The 12,521-nt window shown below is 41.9% G+C and overlaps 1 protein-coding gene across 3 annotated transcripts in view; it reads left to right on the forward strand.

Annotated features, from left to right (window-relative positions):
* ADCY8 (adenylate cyclase 8) overlaps positions 1 to 12,521 on the forward strand; it is a 226,686-nt gene that overhangs the window by 104,794 nt on the left and 109,371 nt on the right. For all 3 annotated transcript variants that reach the window (XM_019974064.2, XM_019974066.2, XM_019974065.2), the window contains exon 6: positions 9,385 to 9,543. In XM_019974064.2, coding sequence (XP_019829623.1) covers positions 9,385 to 9,543 — 159 coding nt within the window. The remainder of the gene's footprint in view (positions 1 to 9,384; positions 9,544 to 12,521) is intronic.

Here is a 12,521-nt window from a genome sequence, read left to right on the forward strand (position 1 = left end):
TGCTTTTCTCTCATGGGGTTCACACTGTTTTTGACCAGGAATCCTGCTCTAGATTCTCCCCTTACCTTCCCACTCCCAAAAGCAGGAGGGTGATGCTGAGCAGAGTACAAGCAGCGGTAAGATGTTCATGGCGCTCTCAGCCTGCAGTTTGGCATTCTGAGGGCCAATCAGGACCTATCACTTCCTAACCTTGAGTGAGAGACTTAATCTCTGTCCATGCCAGGCTTCTTAACTGCAAAATGGGGGAAAAAACATCCTAATTCAAGTTCCATAAAGAAAGGAACAGATTTTCTGGTTTGTCTGTCTGGTTCCCTGCCAATGTCTTCAAGAAATGCTTGTTGGATGAATCAATGAGATAAATAGATAGGATATGTTGTGAGAATAGATAGGTGGTTGTGAGAATGAAAGGAGATCATGAAGTCAACACAGAACATGAGGGCAACACAGAAGAGATATTGAATATGTTTTAACTCTCTTGGAGCCTCAGTTTCCTCATCTGTAAAATGGAAGTTTATAATCCTGATAGGTATCTACCTATCAGAACTGTTGTGGGCATCATATGAAGTATTTTATGAGACTGCAACTTCCATGCTAGGATAAGACATGGTAGTTTTTCAACTTTTTAGACGCAGATGAGCTGCAAGTTTTGTAAGGCAAGCTGACTCCAGCGTCCAGTAAAGGCTTTGGAATAGATCATGGTTGAAGGCAAAGTCAGGCTCCATGACCAGCATGCTGACAGCCCCCACCCTGACAGTGAGTGACTCCTGTGCTGCCTTTGGTGAACTCAGAATTCGAGAGAAGGGAGCTTGTCATAGGTCTGCTGACTTTGGGAGTCAGTCAGCAGAGACTGCGTCATCCCTCTATTGGGCAGAGCCAGATTAAGCCTCAGTGGCTCACGTACCGCTGAGGATGGCTTCTTTCTCACAGTAAACCATTCCAGGTAGTAGAGGTGGAGCCCTGGATGTAGACTCGCACCCCCGGGGTGAGATCCCAGCTACTCCACTGCTGCATGTGTGAGCAAAAGAAAGGAACTTCTTGGGACTCAGTTTCCTCAGTTGTAAAATGGTGCTGGTAATGGTGCACAGAGTTATTGTAAAGATAAAACGTGACACTTGAGCAGAACACCCTGCCCAGTGACTGTAATTGACTTCCACAGCTGACTCCTATGCGCTTCCTTTTTTCCCAGCATTTCAACTGAAAGAACATTTCTAAGGTTCTTCATCTCTCACCATATACCAAGCACTCTTCTTTAACCGTTCAGTTACAGGAAATAACATCATCACTTTTTGCAGGTTAACTGTTGCACAGTGGGTACCCCCCGCTTGATCTAGAGCTACAAAAAAATTTGTGATAACTATTAAGTGGAGTCTTTATCTCAAAGATATCTTAGATAGAAGCCCTCCATGAAAACACATGAGAGCAAAGCTGCTTAAATTAAAGGGGGAAGATGTGGAGATTCTCCCCACTCTCCAACTGGCCGGGCTAAAGGCATCTGCATGGTTCCCCTGGGACTCTAAGAAGCAGCCAAAGGCTATAGAAAAAGAAAGGTTTTGTCCATGAATTCAGTAAGTGCATCTGAGCCCTATGTGCTAGTGGTTAAGAATCTGCCTGCCGATGTAGGAGACGTGAGACACGGTTTCAGTCCCTTGGTCGGGAAGATCCCTGCAGGAGGAAATGGCAGCCCACTCCAGTATTCTTGTCTGGAGAAGCCCGTGGACAGAGGAGCCTGGTGGGCTACAGTCCATGGGGTCTCAAAGAGTCGGACACGACTGAGCGTCTGAGCACACAGCACACCTGTGTGCTAAGTGCTGGGCATGTGGAAATGAAAGATGGTATCCCTGCCCTCCAGAAGCTCAGAGTTTACGGAGAAGAAAGGGAAAGTAACAGATGTTTATAAGGTCAGCGATCTATAGGCATTTTTTTCTTTATTTGCGGTGATGAAGCACAGCAAAGCATCAGTGTGGCTTTACTTTGGAAAAATTAAACAGGACTTGTAACTCGGAGCAGAATTCCATCCATTTTAATTTCAAGGATACACAGAGCACCCCTTTAAGAACTGGGATTGAAACACATGGTATGTGTTTGTAGTTCTATGCAACCACTGGGTAGCCCTTCCAAAGAGGATCACTGTCTATAAATTATTCATTACTTTGCCATAATTTCATTCTTATCTTTTATTAAGTCAAATCCCAGACACAACAAAAAGAAAGAAAACTCAGTGTAGCAACCATGTTTGTCTTCTTATGATTTTTGTTTTGTAGAAGAAAATAAAAAATCTAAATGTCTTTTCATTAAGATGTTCCAGTGCATTCCCTGGATAATGTTAATTGCCCAATGGCATTAGCACAGAGTGCTGTTTAATAGACCCTCACAATTAGTTGGCAAAGTGCTTTAACATCCATTATCTCCTCTGGGGCTCACAGAGGCTCTGTAAGTGAAACGATCAGCTAGAGTTTTATTTCACGACCGTTGAAAGTCTGGGTTGGCTCTAGCTATTTGCCCAGCCTCACATAACACATACAGTATCTACGTCGTGAAGTGCATGAGGCTTAAAAAACAACAGCCCCAGTTTAGTCTTAGAATCCTGCTCTTCAGCTGTGTGGCCACAAGAACATCCTTCCACTTTCCTGTAGTTCTTCATGGGCTTCCCAGGTGGCTCAGCGGTAAAGAATCCACCTGTCAATGCAGGGGACACGGGTTCGATCCCTGGCTCAGGAAGATCCCCTGGAGAAGGAAATGGCAACCCACTCCAGTATTCTTACCTGAGAAATCCCATGGACAGAGGAGCCTGGTGGGCTACAGTTTATGGGGTCGTAAAGAACCAGACACGACTCAGTGACTTAACAACAACAACAGTTCCTTCAAATGTGATAAGCGTCCAAGTCGTCTGTAGTATGTTCCAGACACTCTTCTCAGCTCTCTATGTATGTTTATTCAATTAATTCTGACAATGCTCCTATCATTCCCACTTTAGGTAGACGTTAAGTAACTTGCCTAAGATAGTGCAGCTAGTAAGGGGCAGAGCGAGACATAAACTCAGGTAGTCTGTATTACTACAGAGTCTGTATTACTCCCTCCACTATAGTGATGCTCATATCATGAGAAGGATGTAGATTGGAGGTGATGACTGCACCCTTCAGGATAGTCCCAAGTAGGTTGACATGACAGACATCCCCCCAAAGCTCAATGGCTTAAGTCAACAAAGATTCACTTTTCATTCACATTTTCTGTCCATTGTGAACTGGCTGAGGAAATGACAAGGAACCCTGTCATTCAAGAACCCTAGTTAAGAAGGCTTCATCACCAAGTGTCCTTGAGAGAAAATGTGGTTGATCAGTCTTTTAAAGCTTCTGCCCCCAAAATATGTGTTTTCTTGGCCTCGTGGCAAGGCCTGTGGGATCTTGATTCTTCAACCAGGGATCCAACCCATGCTCCCTGCACTGCAGCTCTGAGTCTTAACCACTGGACCACCAGAGAAGTCCCTCTGCTCACATTTTATTGGCTAAAAATAACATGTAATATGCAGGGAAACACGATCCTAATATGTGTTCGAATATTGTGGTGTAAGACATGGTAGACCACACCAACGACCTCCCCCACTGACACATCTCACAGAAACTCATTGAGAACGCATCAGAAACTGAAACGCTCTTCCTAAGTGCTAGATGCTACTTGTCCTTTTGCTTTATTGAGTTTTTAAAATGGCCTCAAATGTTTTCATTATCAGTGGATGAAGGCTGTGTGTATATATGTATACACATGCAGTTTTTAACTTAAAAGTTAAAGTTAAAACAATGGCCCAGAAACTAGAGTCCTCACCAGGAATAAAACGTGTCTCATCCTTTAGCTACAAGCATTCTTTCTAATGTCTGTGGCTGCCTTCTTAACATCTAGTTTATATCTGTATTCTCAACCCACTTCCACTTTACTTTCTTGTTTAAATAAGCGTATTATCTTATAACTTGTTGAAGTGAAGTGAAGTGAAAGTCACTCAGTCGTGTCCGACTCTTTGCAGCCCCCTGGACTGTAGCCTGCCAGGCTCCTCTGTCCATGGAATTCTACAGGCCAGAATACTAGAGTGGGTAGCTATTCCATTCTCCAAGGGATCTTCTCAACCCAAGGACTGAACCCAAGTCGCCCACATTGCAAGCGGATCCTTTACTGTCTTAGCCAAACTTGTTAAGAACAGAGAATACAGCTTGTATTTGGAATCATTCATTTATTCTTTAAAAAAAAAACAAAAAACAACTATATGTGAGGCATGATGCTCCAGGCTGTGAGAGATGCAAGAATTATTCAGACAGGAATACTGCCTTCAAGAAGTTTATATGTAGAAATGTGAAATATGGGGGCTGCCCTGACAGTCCAATGGTTAAGACTCGTTGCTTCCACTGCAGGGGGCATGGGTTTGATCCCTCGTCAGGAAATTTAAAATAAGAGAAAGAAATGTGAGAACATGAATAGTGAGTATGGACACCCATCCATTTTCCCATCCAGTAAACGTCCATTAAGTGTGGGCCACGTTCCAAACCCAGTGCCATGTTAAGAGGGGTGGGTGGCACTGAACCGTGCAAAGTCTATACCACCAACGTTTAGAATCCAGCAGAGGCAAGAGATGATTCCAATACAGCATCCCAGTTATTGTTCACGTGAGATGCAGTGCAAACACTGGGGAAAGCACGTGATCCAGACGTCACCTGAAGGGAGGGGATGGACATTCCAGACGGGGCAGGAGGGCCCAGGACTCAGGCAGTGACTGTGCAGTCTGGACGGCTGGAGTCTGATGTGTGCTCGAGAAATGAGGCTGATCATTGAGATGCAGGAAGCTCATGAAGAGTTTTATGTGCCAGGCCAGGAATTTTCCATTTTATCTCAGGCCAGTTATTTCTGAATATTTTGATTCCCCATCTCTATCAAAAGTGACCATAATAATTTAGAAATTGTATTATTGTTCATTCTATCATTATATTCATACATTTAAAAAGCACATACTATAAAACACACATGAGAGATGGATTGTAAATGATACTGGTGATAAATATTTTAAATACTTTCAAATATTTAAAATTCACTGATAGTGCAAAAATCTTTCAGCTCTCACCATTTTTTGATGAGAGCAGTGGGTTTGAACATAACCGATTTTTTTTTCATCTTAATAGTTTATTATACAGAAATGCAAAGGTCAGGTTTCAAATTCAGTTTATTTCTGTGTTTGGCTCTGATGGCCATCAGAGAAAAGTATACATCTTATAAAAACAGGCAGATCCTGGAGGTGTATTTGCACCCTTGGTTGTATTTTCTACGTCATTTGTGACAAAGCCTTATACAAGGCTTGCCATACATTTTCCTTTTTAAAAAATATTTACTTATTTGGCTGCTCTGGGTCTTAGTTGAGCATGCAGGTCTTAGCTGTGGCATGTAGAATATAGCTTCCTGACCAGGGACCAAACCCAGTTCCCCTGCATTGGGAGCATGGAGTTTTAGCCACTAGACCACCAGGGAAGTCCCCAACCTTACTTTTTTTCCTCTGATGTTTGTGAGTTATTCATACAAACTTATTATAAGGCAATAGGTTTTTTATATTTTTTAACAAATGGGTTCAAAGTCTACCATAATTCTGTACTTGGAAAATTTTAAAATAGATTACCATAGGGGAGCAAAATTTGCCACCCCAAAATGTGTCTGTTTGGCATAGAGATTATTTTAGGCTGTTATTTTTGTTGTTTTTGTTTTGGGGTTTTTTTTCTTACTGTGCTAGGTCTTCATTGCTAAGCACAGATTTTCTCTGGTTGTGGTGAGCAGGGTCTAAACTTCACTGTGGTGCACAGGCTTCTCACTGCCATGACTTCTCTTGTTGCAAAGCACAGACTCTAGAGTGCAAGCTCAGTAGCTGTAGTACATGGGCTTGGTTGCTCTGTGGCACGTGGAATCTTCCCGAACCAGGGATCGAACCCATGTCCCCTACGTTGGCTGGGGGATTCTTATCCACTGTACCACTAGGGAAGCCCTGGCAGGTGGTTTTTAAGAAAACAAAAGGCTCAGGAAGAGCTTTTACCTCCTCCTTTTGACTGCCAACAAGAATTTAAATTGGCCCCATTCCAGGAAGATAATTGGCCTCAGAGATACTACAAGGAATAGGAGCTAAACGTGTTAAACCGGGGAAAACTTAGCAAGTCCTGTTTGATCAAACTTCTCTCTGTGTCCCCTTGTCTTTGCAAAGCCTGGCAAATGTTTGTTTGCCAAACACTTCTTTCCCATCTTCCTGTAAATTGCTCTCCTTCCCTTCGAAGTCCCAAACTCCTCTCCCCTTCTCCTGTCGCAGAAACCAGTACTGGAGAAACCAAGCACTGCACTCAGACAGTCGGAGAACTCCGGGTTATTACGCCAGCGGGCCCAGAGGAGTCAACACTCCAAACTCTGAGCCCCGGACAAGGGGATTACAGAGTTTTTATAGACAGACTATAGTGGGCAACACCAGCTGTTAATAGGCTGGTTTAAACTAAGGGATTTCGGCCTGGGTCAAGAGGTCAAGTTGGGGAGGGGGATGCCTGACCTGGAGAGGCATGATTAAGCAGGTTTGCAGGGGCTGGGTGATTGCAAAGAGCAGGACAAGGGAGAGTGAGATAAGCTCCAGTTCCTAGTATTGCAAGTCCCCACTTTCTGAGACTTCATGACCTACGTGATCTAGACTTTGCAAAGGGCAAGCTGAGTTACAGAGGCAGAAGAAGGAGATTATGTAAAATTTTAACTTTTCCTCTTCATCCCTTCTCTCCCCATAGAAGCCTTCAGTCTCTAATTTGTCTTGGGATGTCATTTATCTTGGGAGGTCCTGGGTGTATGTAATTAAATTTGATTTTTTACTGTTACTCTGTCTCACGTCAATTTAATTTTTAGAGCAGCCTGAAGAAACTAGAAGGGGAAAGGAAAACTTTTTTCTCCCTGATGTAAATATGCATCTTTGAGAGTTTTTTTGGCCCCACTACCCAGCTTACAAGATCTTAGTTCCCTGACCAGGGATCAAACTTGGGCCCCGGCAGTGAAGGCCTGCTAACCACTGGACCACCAAGGAACTAACTCCCTTTCTGAGAATTTTGATAGTTGAAAAAACATGTTTGACAGTCAAGTTCCCAAAGAGAAGGCGACATTTCCAAACTTCTATTTTCAAAATTCTCTCTTCAGAGCGTGAATTTCTCAGGAAAAGCAGTTACTTTCTCATTCCTTCTTAAATCATCCTCTTCGGTTTGGATAAACTAAGAAAGTTTGGGTTTTTTCCCAAATATTCACTTTCATGTCAAATAAAAAGGGATAAATCATCTTTAATTTTTAATTAATTTATTTTTTATTGACGTATAGTTGATTTACAATATCATAATGTTGTAGCCACACGTTCCAGGAAACAAACTCACTCAGAAGGACAATGCAGATAGTGGAGTGCAGTTTATTACACCGGCGGGCCCAAGGCAGAGTCTCCTCTTAGCCAAGGACCCCGACCAGTTTTTGTGAAAACCTTATATACCCTAAGTGTACGTGCTCAAACCCACCTCCCCAAATTCTCTGAAACTAGTCTGAACAAAGGAAAAGAAAGATACAATCAAAGTTAACCCGTGATTCGTATGCCTTAAGCCTAGGTAGTTAAGAGTGGACAAATATCAATAGGCCTGTGGTCATACCCCAATAAGCATAATAAAATGTATGATTCTATTTGGTTACACAAATAATTAGGGTATTCTTTTAGGCGACGGAGAGTCTAGCTAGGAGCCCTGGGGCTCCTCTATCCTGGGGGTCTGATTTTTTGTTGGTATGTCGTTTCCATAGATACTGGGCATATAGCTCAAAGTCCAGAGTCTGGCCCAAGAAGGAGTCCTGCTTTCAGGATGGAGCCTGTTCTGTCTATTTCCTCCTTCAATAATAGTTTCAGGTATACAGCATAGTGATTCAGTATTTTTACAGATTATACTCCATTAATAGTTATTATAGGATAATGGCTATAATTCCATGCGCTATATAATATATCCTTGTTGCTTATCTATATGATCAATGTTGATCGTATAAGCTGCTGTAAAGATAAGTCATCTTTATTTATTTATTTACTTATTTTCGGCTGCACTAGATCTTCGTTGCTGGGGACAGGCTTTCTCTAGTTGATGCAAGTGGGGACTTCTCTTTAGTCGCAGTGGGCAGGCTTCTCATTGTGATAAAGAGAAGCACCGGGGGCTTCTCTTGTTGTGGAGCACTGGCTCTAGGCATGCGGGCTTCAGTTATTGTGCCCTGTGGGCTCTAGAACTTGGGCTCAATAGTTGTGGCTTAGCTGCTCCACCGCGCGTATGAATCTTCCCAGACCAGAGATCAAACCCATGTCCCCTGCATTGGCAGGTGGATTCTTATCCACCATACCCATCAGGGAAGTCCAAATTTAAATTTGACAACTCCTTTCAGCATTTTGAAGTAAAGTAACCACTGGATTTCTATATGGCAGTGAAGATTTTTCTAGCTCTTCTATTTTAAAGTATTATATTCTACTGTTGGAATTTCTTTCTACCTAAATGACATCTTTTAACTCTTAAACTGAAGTGGTTGGAAATACTCTGAAAATGAGGAAGGGATGGCTATACCCAGAGGCAGCCCTTGATGGAAGAAATCTTCTATTTTCAAGATGCCTCCCCCATGCTTACAAGCAGAGGACAGTCTGACACAGACCCTGTAAGGTCCCTAAGGTCAATCCATATATTGAATTCTGGTAAAGATAAAAACAAAAGCTATAGACGGAAGTTGTATGATTGTCTTTATACATCCCAACAGCTGACCCAGCTCAACCCTGGAATGTGAGCAAGCTACTCTGGAAACCACTGCTCTAAGGGGTTGGGAGGTCAGGAAAGAGTTTTAGACAAGGACTGATGGAGTGACACTCACTTTTGTCTTGTAGATAGCTATGTGGAACTTGAGCTGTAAGGGGACTCCAGACTGAAGCTTAATGGTGACCTGAACTAGAATATTGGTATAAGGAATGGAGAGAAGGAAATGGAATAAAAGTTAAAATATTTAGGTTGGAAATGGAGCGTTCAATGAAGTGCAGAATCTGTAATCTATCGCAGGTTTGTGCAGTAGTGGGTTGTCATTCCCTGAGAAAGAATTTATATAGGATGACCAGGTTTGGGGAGAAAGGTGATAAAGACCCTTAGAAGTTCAGATTAAAAATTAGCAGAGTTTGGAGAAGAAAGGGTATCTTTCCAGTTATCAGGAAATCCAAGAAGTCTTCATGGAAGAGGTGGCACGTGAATGAGCCAGAGTTAAACTTATGGAGTAAGCAAGACCCAAACTGCCACCAGGGCCAAGATGCCCACTCTGGCCTTTGACATCTGTCTCTTCATTCCCTTATGTCGTCAGGTATGTGCGATCAAGGACAAAGCACGATGTTGACATGCGGATTGGAATCCACTCGGGCTCGGTGCTGTGCGGCGTGTTGGGTCTTCGGAAGTGGCAGTTTGATGTCTGGTCTTGGGATGTGGACATCGCGAACAAACTTGAATCTGGAGGAATCCCCGGGTAAGCCAAAGCAAAGCCCTCTCCTCGCTTAACACGTAGCATTGGCTCACTTTGTGACAGTGGGTTTCTCATATGCAGAATTCAGAAGTATATATATTCAAGAAACAATTATTTTGAGGGATACAGAACTTTAAAACATCATGCAGATATTAGCTCCAAAAGTTTAGTGACATTTGTCAGAGGCAGTGAGGACACTCAGGTGTTCTGGACTCAGTCCTGTAAAGCACTGGCTTTCGGATTTGACTTCTCATTGGAAACGGCACAGGAGCACTTTAAAAATCCTGGTGTATTGACCTCATACCAGTCCATGTCAGGCAGAATCTGTGCAAAATCTCATCTAAGTTCTTAAAGCAATCCTCATGGGCAGCCAGGGTTAAGACTTACTGACCTTCTGTATGACCTTAACCTTCCTTTGAAAACGCAGACATGTCTCTGAACTTTCCATGATTTGACATTGTTTGGCTTTTTCTGCTATTTTAATGTCTGTTATTCCCCTCCCCTCTTTTGTAGGATACAACTCAGCTTACTTTTCCTTTCAGTGAGAGAGATAGCCCCCCATTCTAAACCCCGGTCAAGTATCTTTTATGCACTAGACAATCTGCTAAATACCATGAATACATCATGTCGTTTGATCTCTCCATATAGTAAATAGTAGCTTCCTTGTTTTAATGGGGACACTGAGGCTCAAAGAAATGAAATATGTCACATAAATACAGCTATGAAGGGTCTCCCTACCCATCACTGTTTCCCATTGTTAGTTTATCAGTCCCGTTTGCTCAAGATTGTCCTCTATTATGACTCTCCAGGCCCTCATTGTGTGTGCAGTGCCGAGTATGATGCATGGAGCGTAGGAAGAAGGGAAGGAGGCATGCCACACCACGGCATAATGGTTGACGGTCTGTTCCCTGGAATCATGCAAAATCCATACATAATTTGTTAAACCACCAGTAGCTGGGCCCATCCTCAGAGTTTCTGATCAACATGTCTGGGATGGGAACAAAGAATGTGCCTCTCTAACAAACTCCCAGGTGATGCTGCTGCTGCTGCTCTCAACTTTTAGTTAAGTGAAGCAATGTATATGAAGTTCTTTGCTCGGGAAGTAATTGTGGTTATGGTTGTAGTAATGACTATGTGATGTAGCTGTGGGTCTTGGAAGGACTCTGAAGGTGAAAGCTGTAATCCCCATCCAGCACTGTCCTCTCCCATTCATAGGACTTTGGTCTAGTTACTTACTCATTGCCTCTGAGCCAGTTTCACTGTCAGCAAAATGAGGGGGGGAAACGCTTTATCACCTACAGTTGTTGGAAGGAATGGAAATTAGATGATTCCTGGAGCAAAGCATATAGACTACATTTGGGTACAAAATAACATTTATGCAAAATAAGTGTTGCCCACCTGTTAGAGCTTATTTACCATCATGACTATTATTATTATGTTGTGCCATTTAAAATTATCAGAAACTGTCAGATTTACTTAACCAATATATGAGAATATTGTCTGAGAGCTGACTTATTTCCTTACAGGGAAATGTAATCACCAGACCTCAGCTGCAAATGTCTTACTCCAAAGCTCCAGATAGTAGCAAGGATGAAAATGAGCCCCTGAAATTCCATTTCTATCAAAGCATTTAAATATTGATTGGAATTTCAGCAGAAGGATCATAGTAAATGATGAGAAGGGTGTCTTTCACTAGGGGAAACATACTGTTGATTTAGGATATGCAAATATTAGTCCCCCTTAGCACTGGCCACAGAATGATAAAATTTAGAATCCAGAGACAATACCAAATGGGGTTGGTGTGAAACTTGATTACTTTTAAAGAAAATCAGCCGTCGGACTTTATAAAACACTTCCAAGAGTTTCATTTTGCCTGCGAGAAAAAGACAGCTTTCAAGCACCCAGCTCTGAGACTGATCTGAGAAAGACCAGGACACCTTTTTATTTCATGGAAGGTGGAACAACTTCTTTTATTCTCCTAGTTCAACACTACTGAGCTGAATTCCTATGTATTAACAAAATGTATCATGAAAATATTTTGTAATTAGCACTTTCTCTAGAGAGCTCAAAACAGCTTTCACATGCTTTTATTTTAATATGGGTATACCTTGAAGATACTGCAAACTGGATTCTGCACCACCACAATAAAGCAAATATCCCAATAAAACAAATCACACGAAGCTTTTGGTTTCTCAGCACATAAAAGTTAGGCTAACACTATACCATAGTTTATTAAGGATGCAATAGCAGTCTGTCTAAAAAAATGCACATACCTCAATTAAAAAATAGTTTCTTGCTAAAAAGATGCCAACCACCACCAGAGCCTTCAGCAAGTTGTAATCTTTTTGCAACAATAACATCAAAGGTCACAGATCATCATAACAAATACAATAGTGGACAAGTTTGAAATGTTTCGAAAATTACCAAAACATGACACAGACATAAAGTGAGTAAAGGTCGTTGGAAAAATGGCTCTGATAGACTTGCTCAGTGCAAGGTTGCCACAGACCTTCAATTTGTATTTAAAAAGAAATGAAATAGCTGTGAAGCAAAATAAAGGGAAGTACAATAAAGTGAAGCCTGGTTGTACTTTACCTTACCTTTGACATCAACGACTGTATACAAGAATACTTATCTGGAAAATGTGCAGAATCTACTTTAAATGATCAGAAATGCATTGTTGGCAGTTTCTTTACATGTCTTTGCAGTGAATTATTTTCTCTGTAAACAAGGAGGGTGACAGAGGGAAGCAGAGGTAGTACTAAGTAAAATGCATTTGGAAAAGTCACTTAAAAAAATTGTTTCCTTGGATATATTGTTTCTAGAATCCAGAAGCCAAGCAAAGTCTTAAGTATCTACATTATTCATTAATTCATATATTCAAGAGCATTGAAGTCAGCCGAGAGAAATGACTTTGTGCTGAATCAGAAACGTGGGGTGAGCATTCTAGGCAAGGAGAATGGCTTGCTCTGAATTTAGCA

Source organism: Bos indicus, chromosome 14 (assembly GCF_029378745.1).
Source record: "Bos indicus isolate NIAB-ARS_2022 breed Sahiwal x Tharparkar chromosome 14, NIAB-ARS_B.indTharparkar_mat_pri_1.0, whole genome shotgun sequence".
Lineage (NCBI taxonomy): Eukaryota > Metazoa > Chordata > Mammalia > Artiodactyla > Bovidae > Bos > Bos indicus.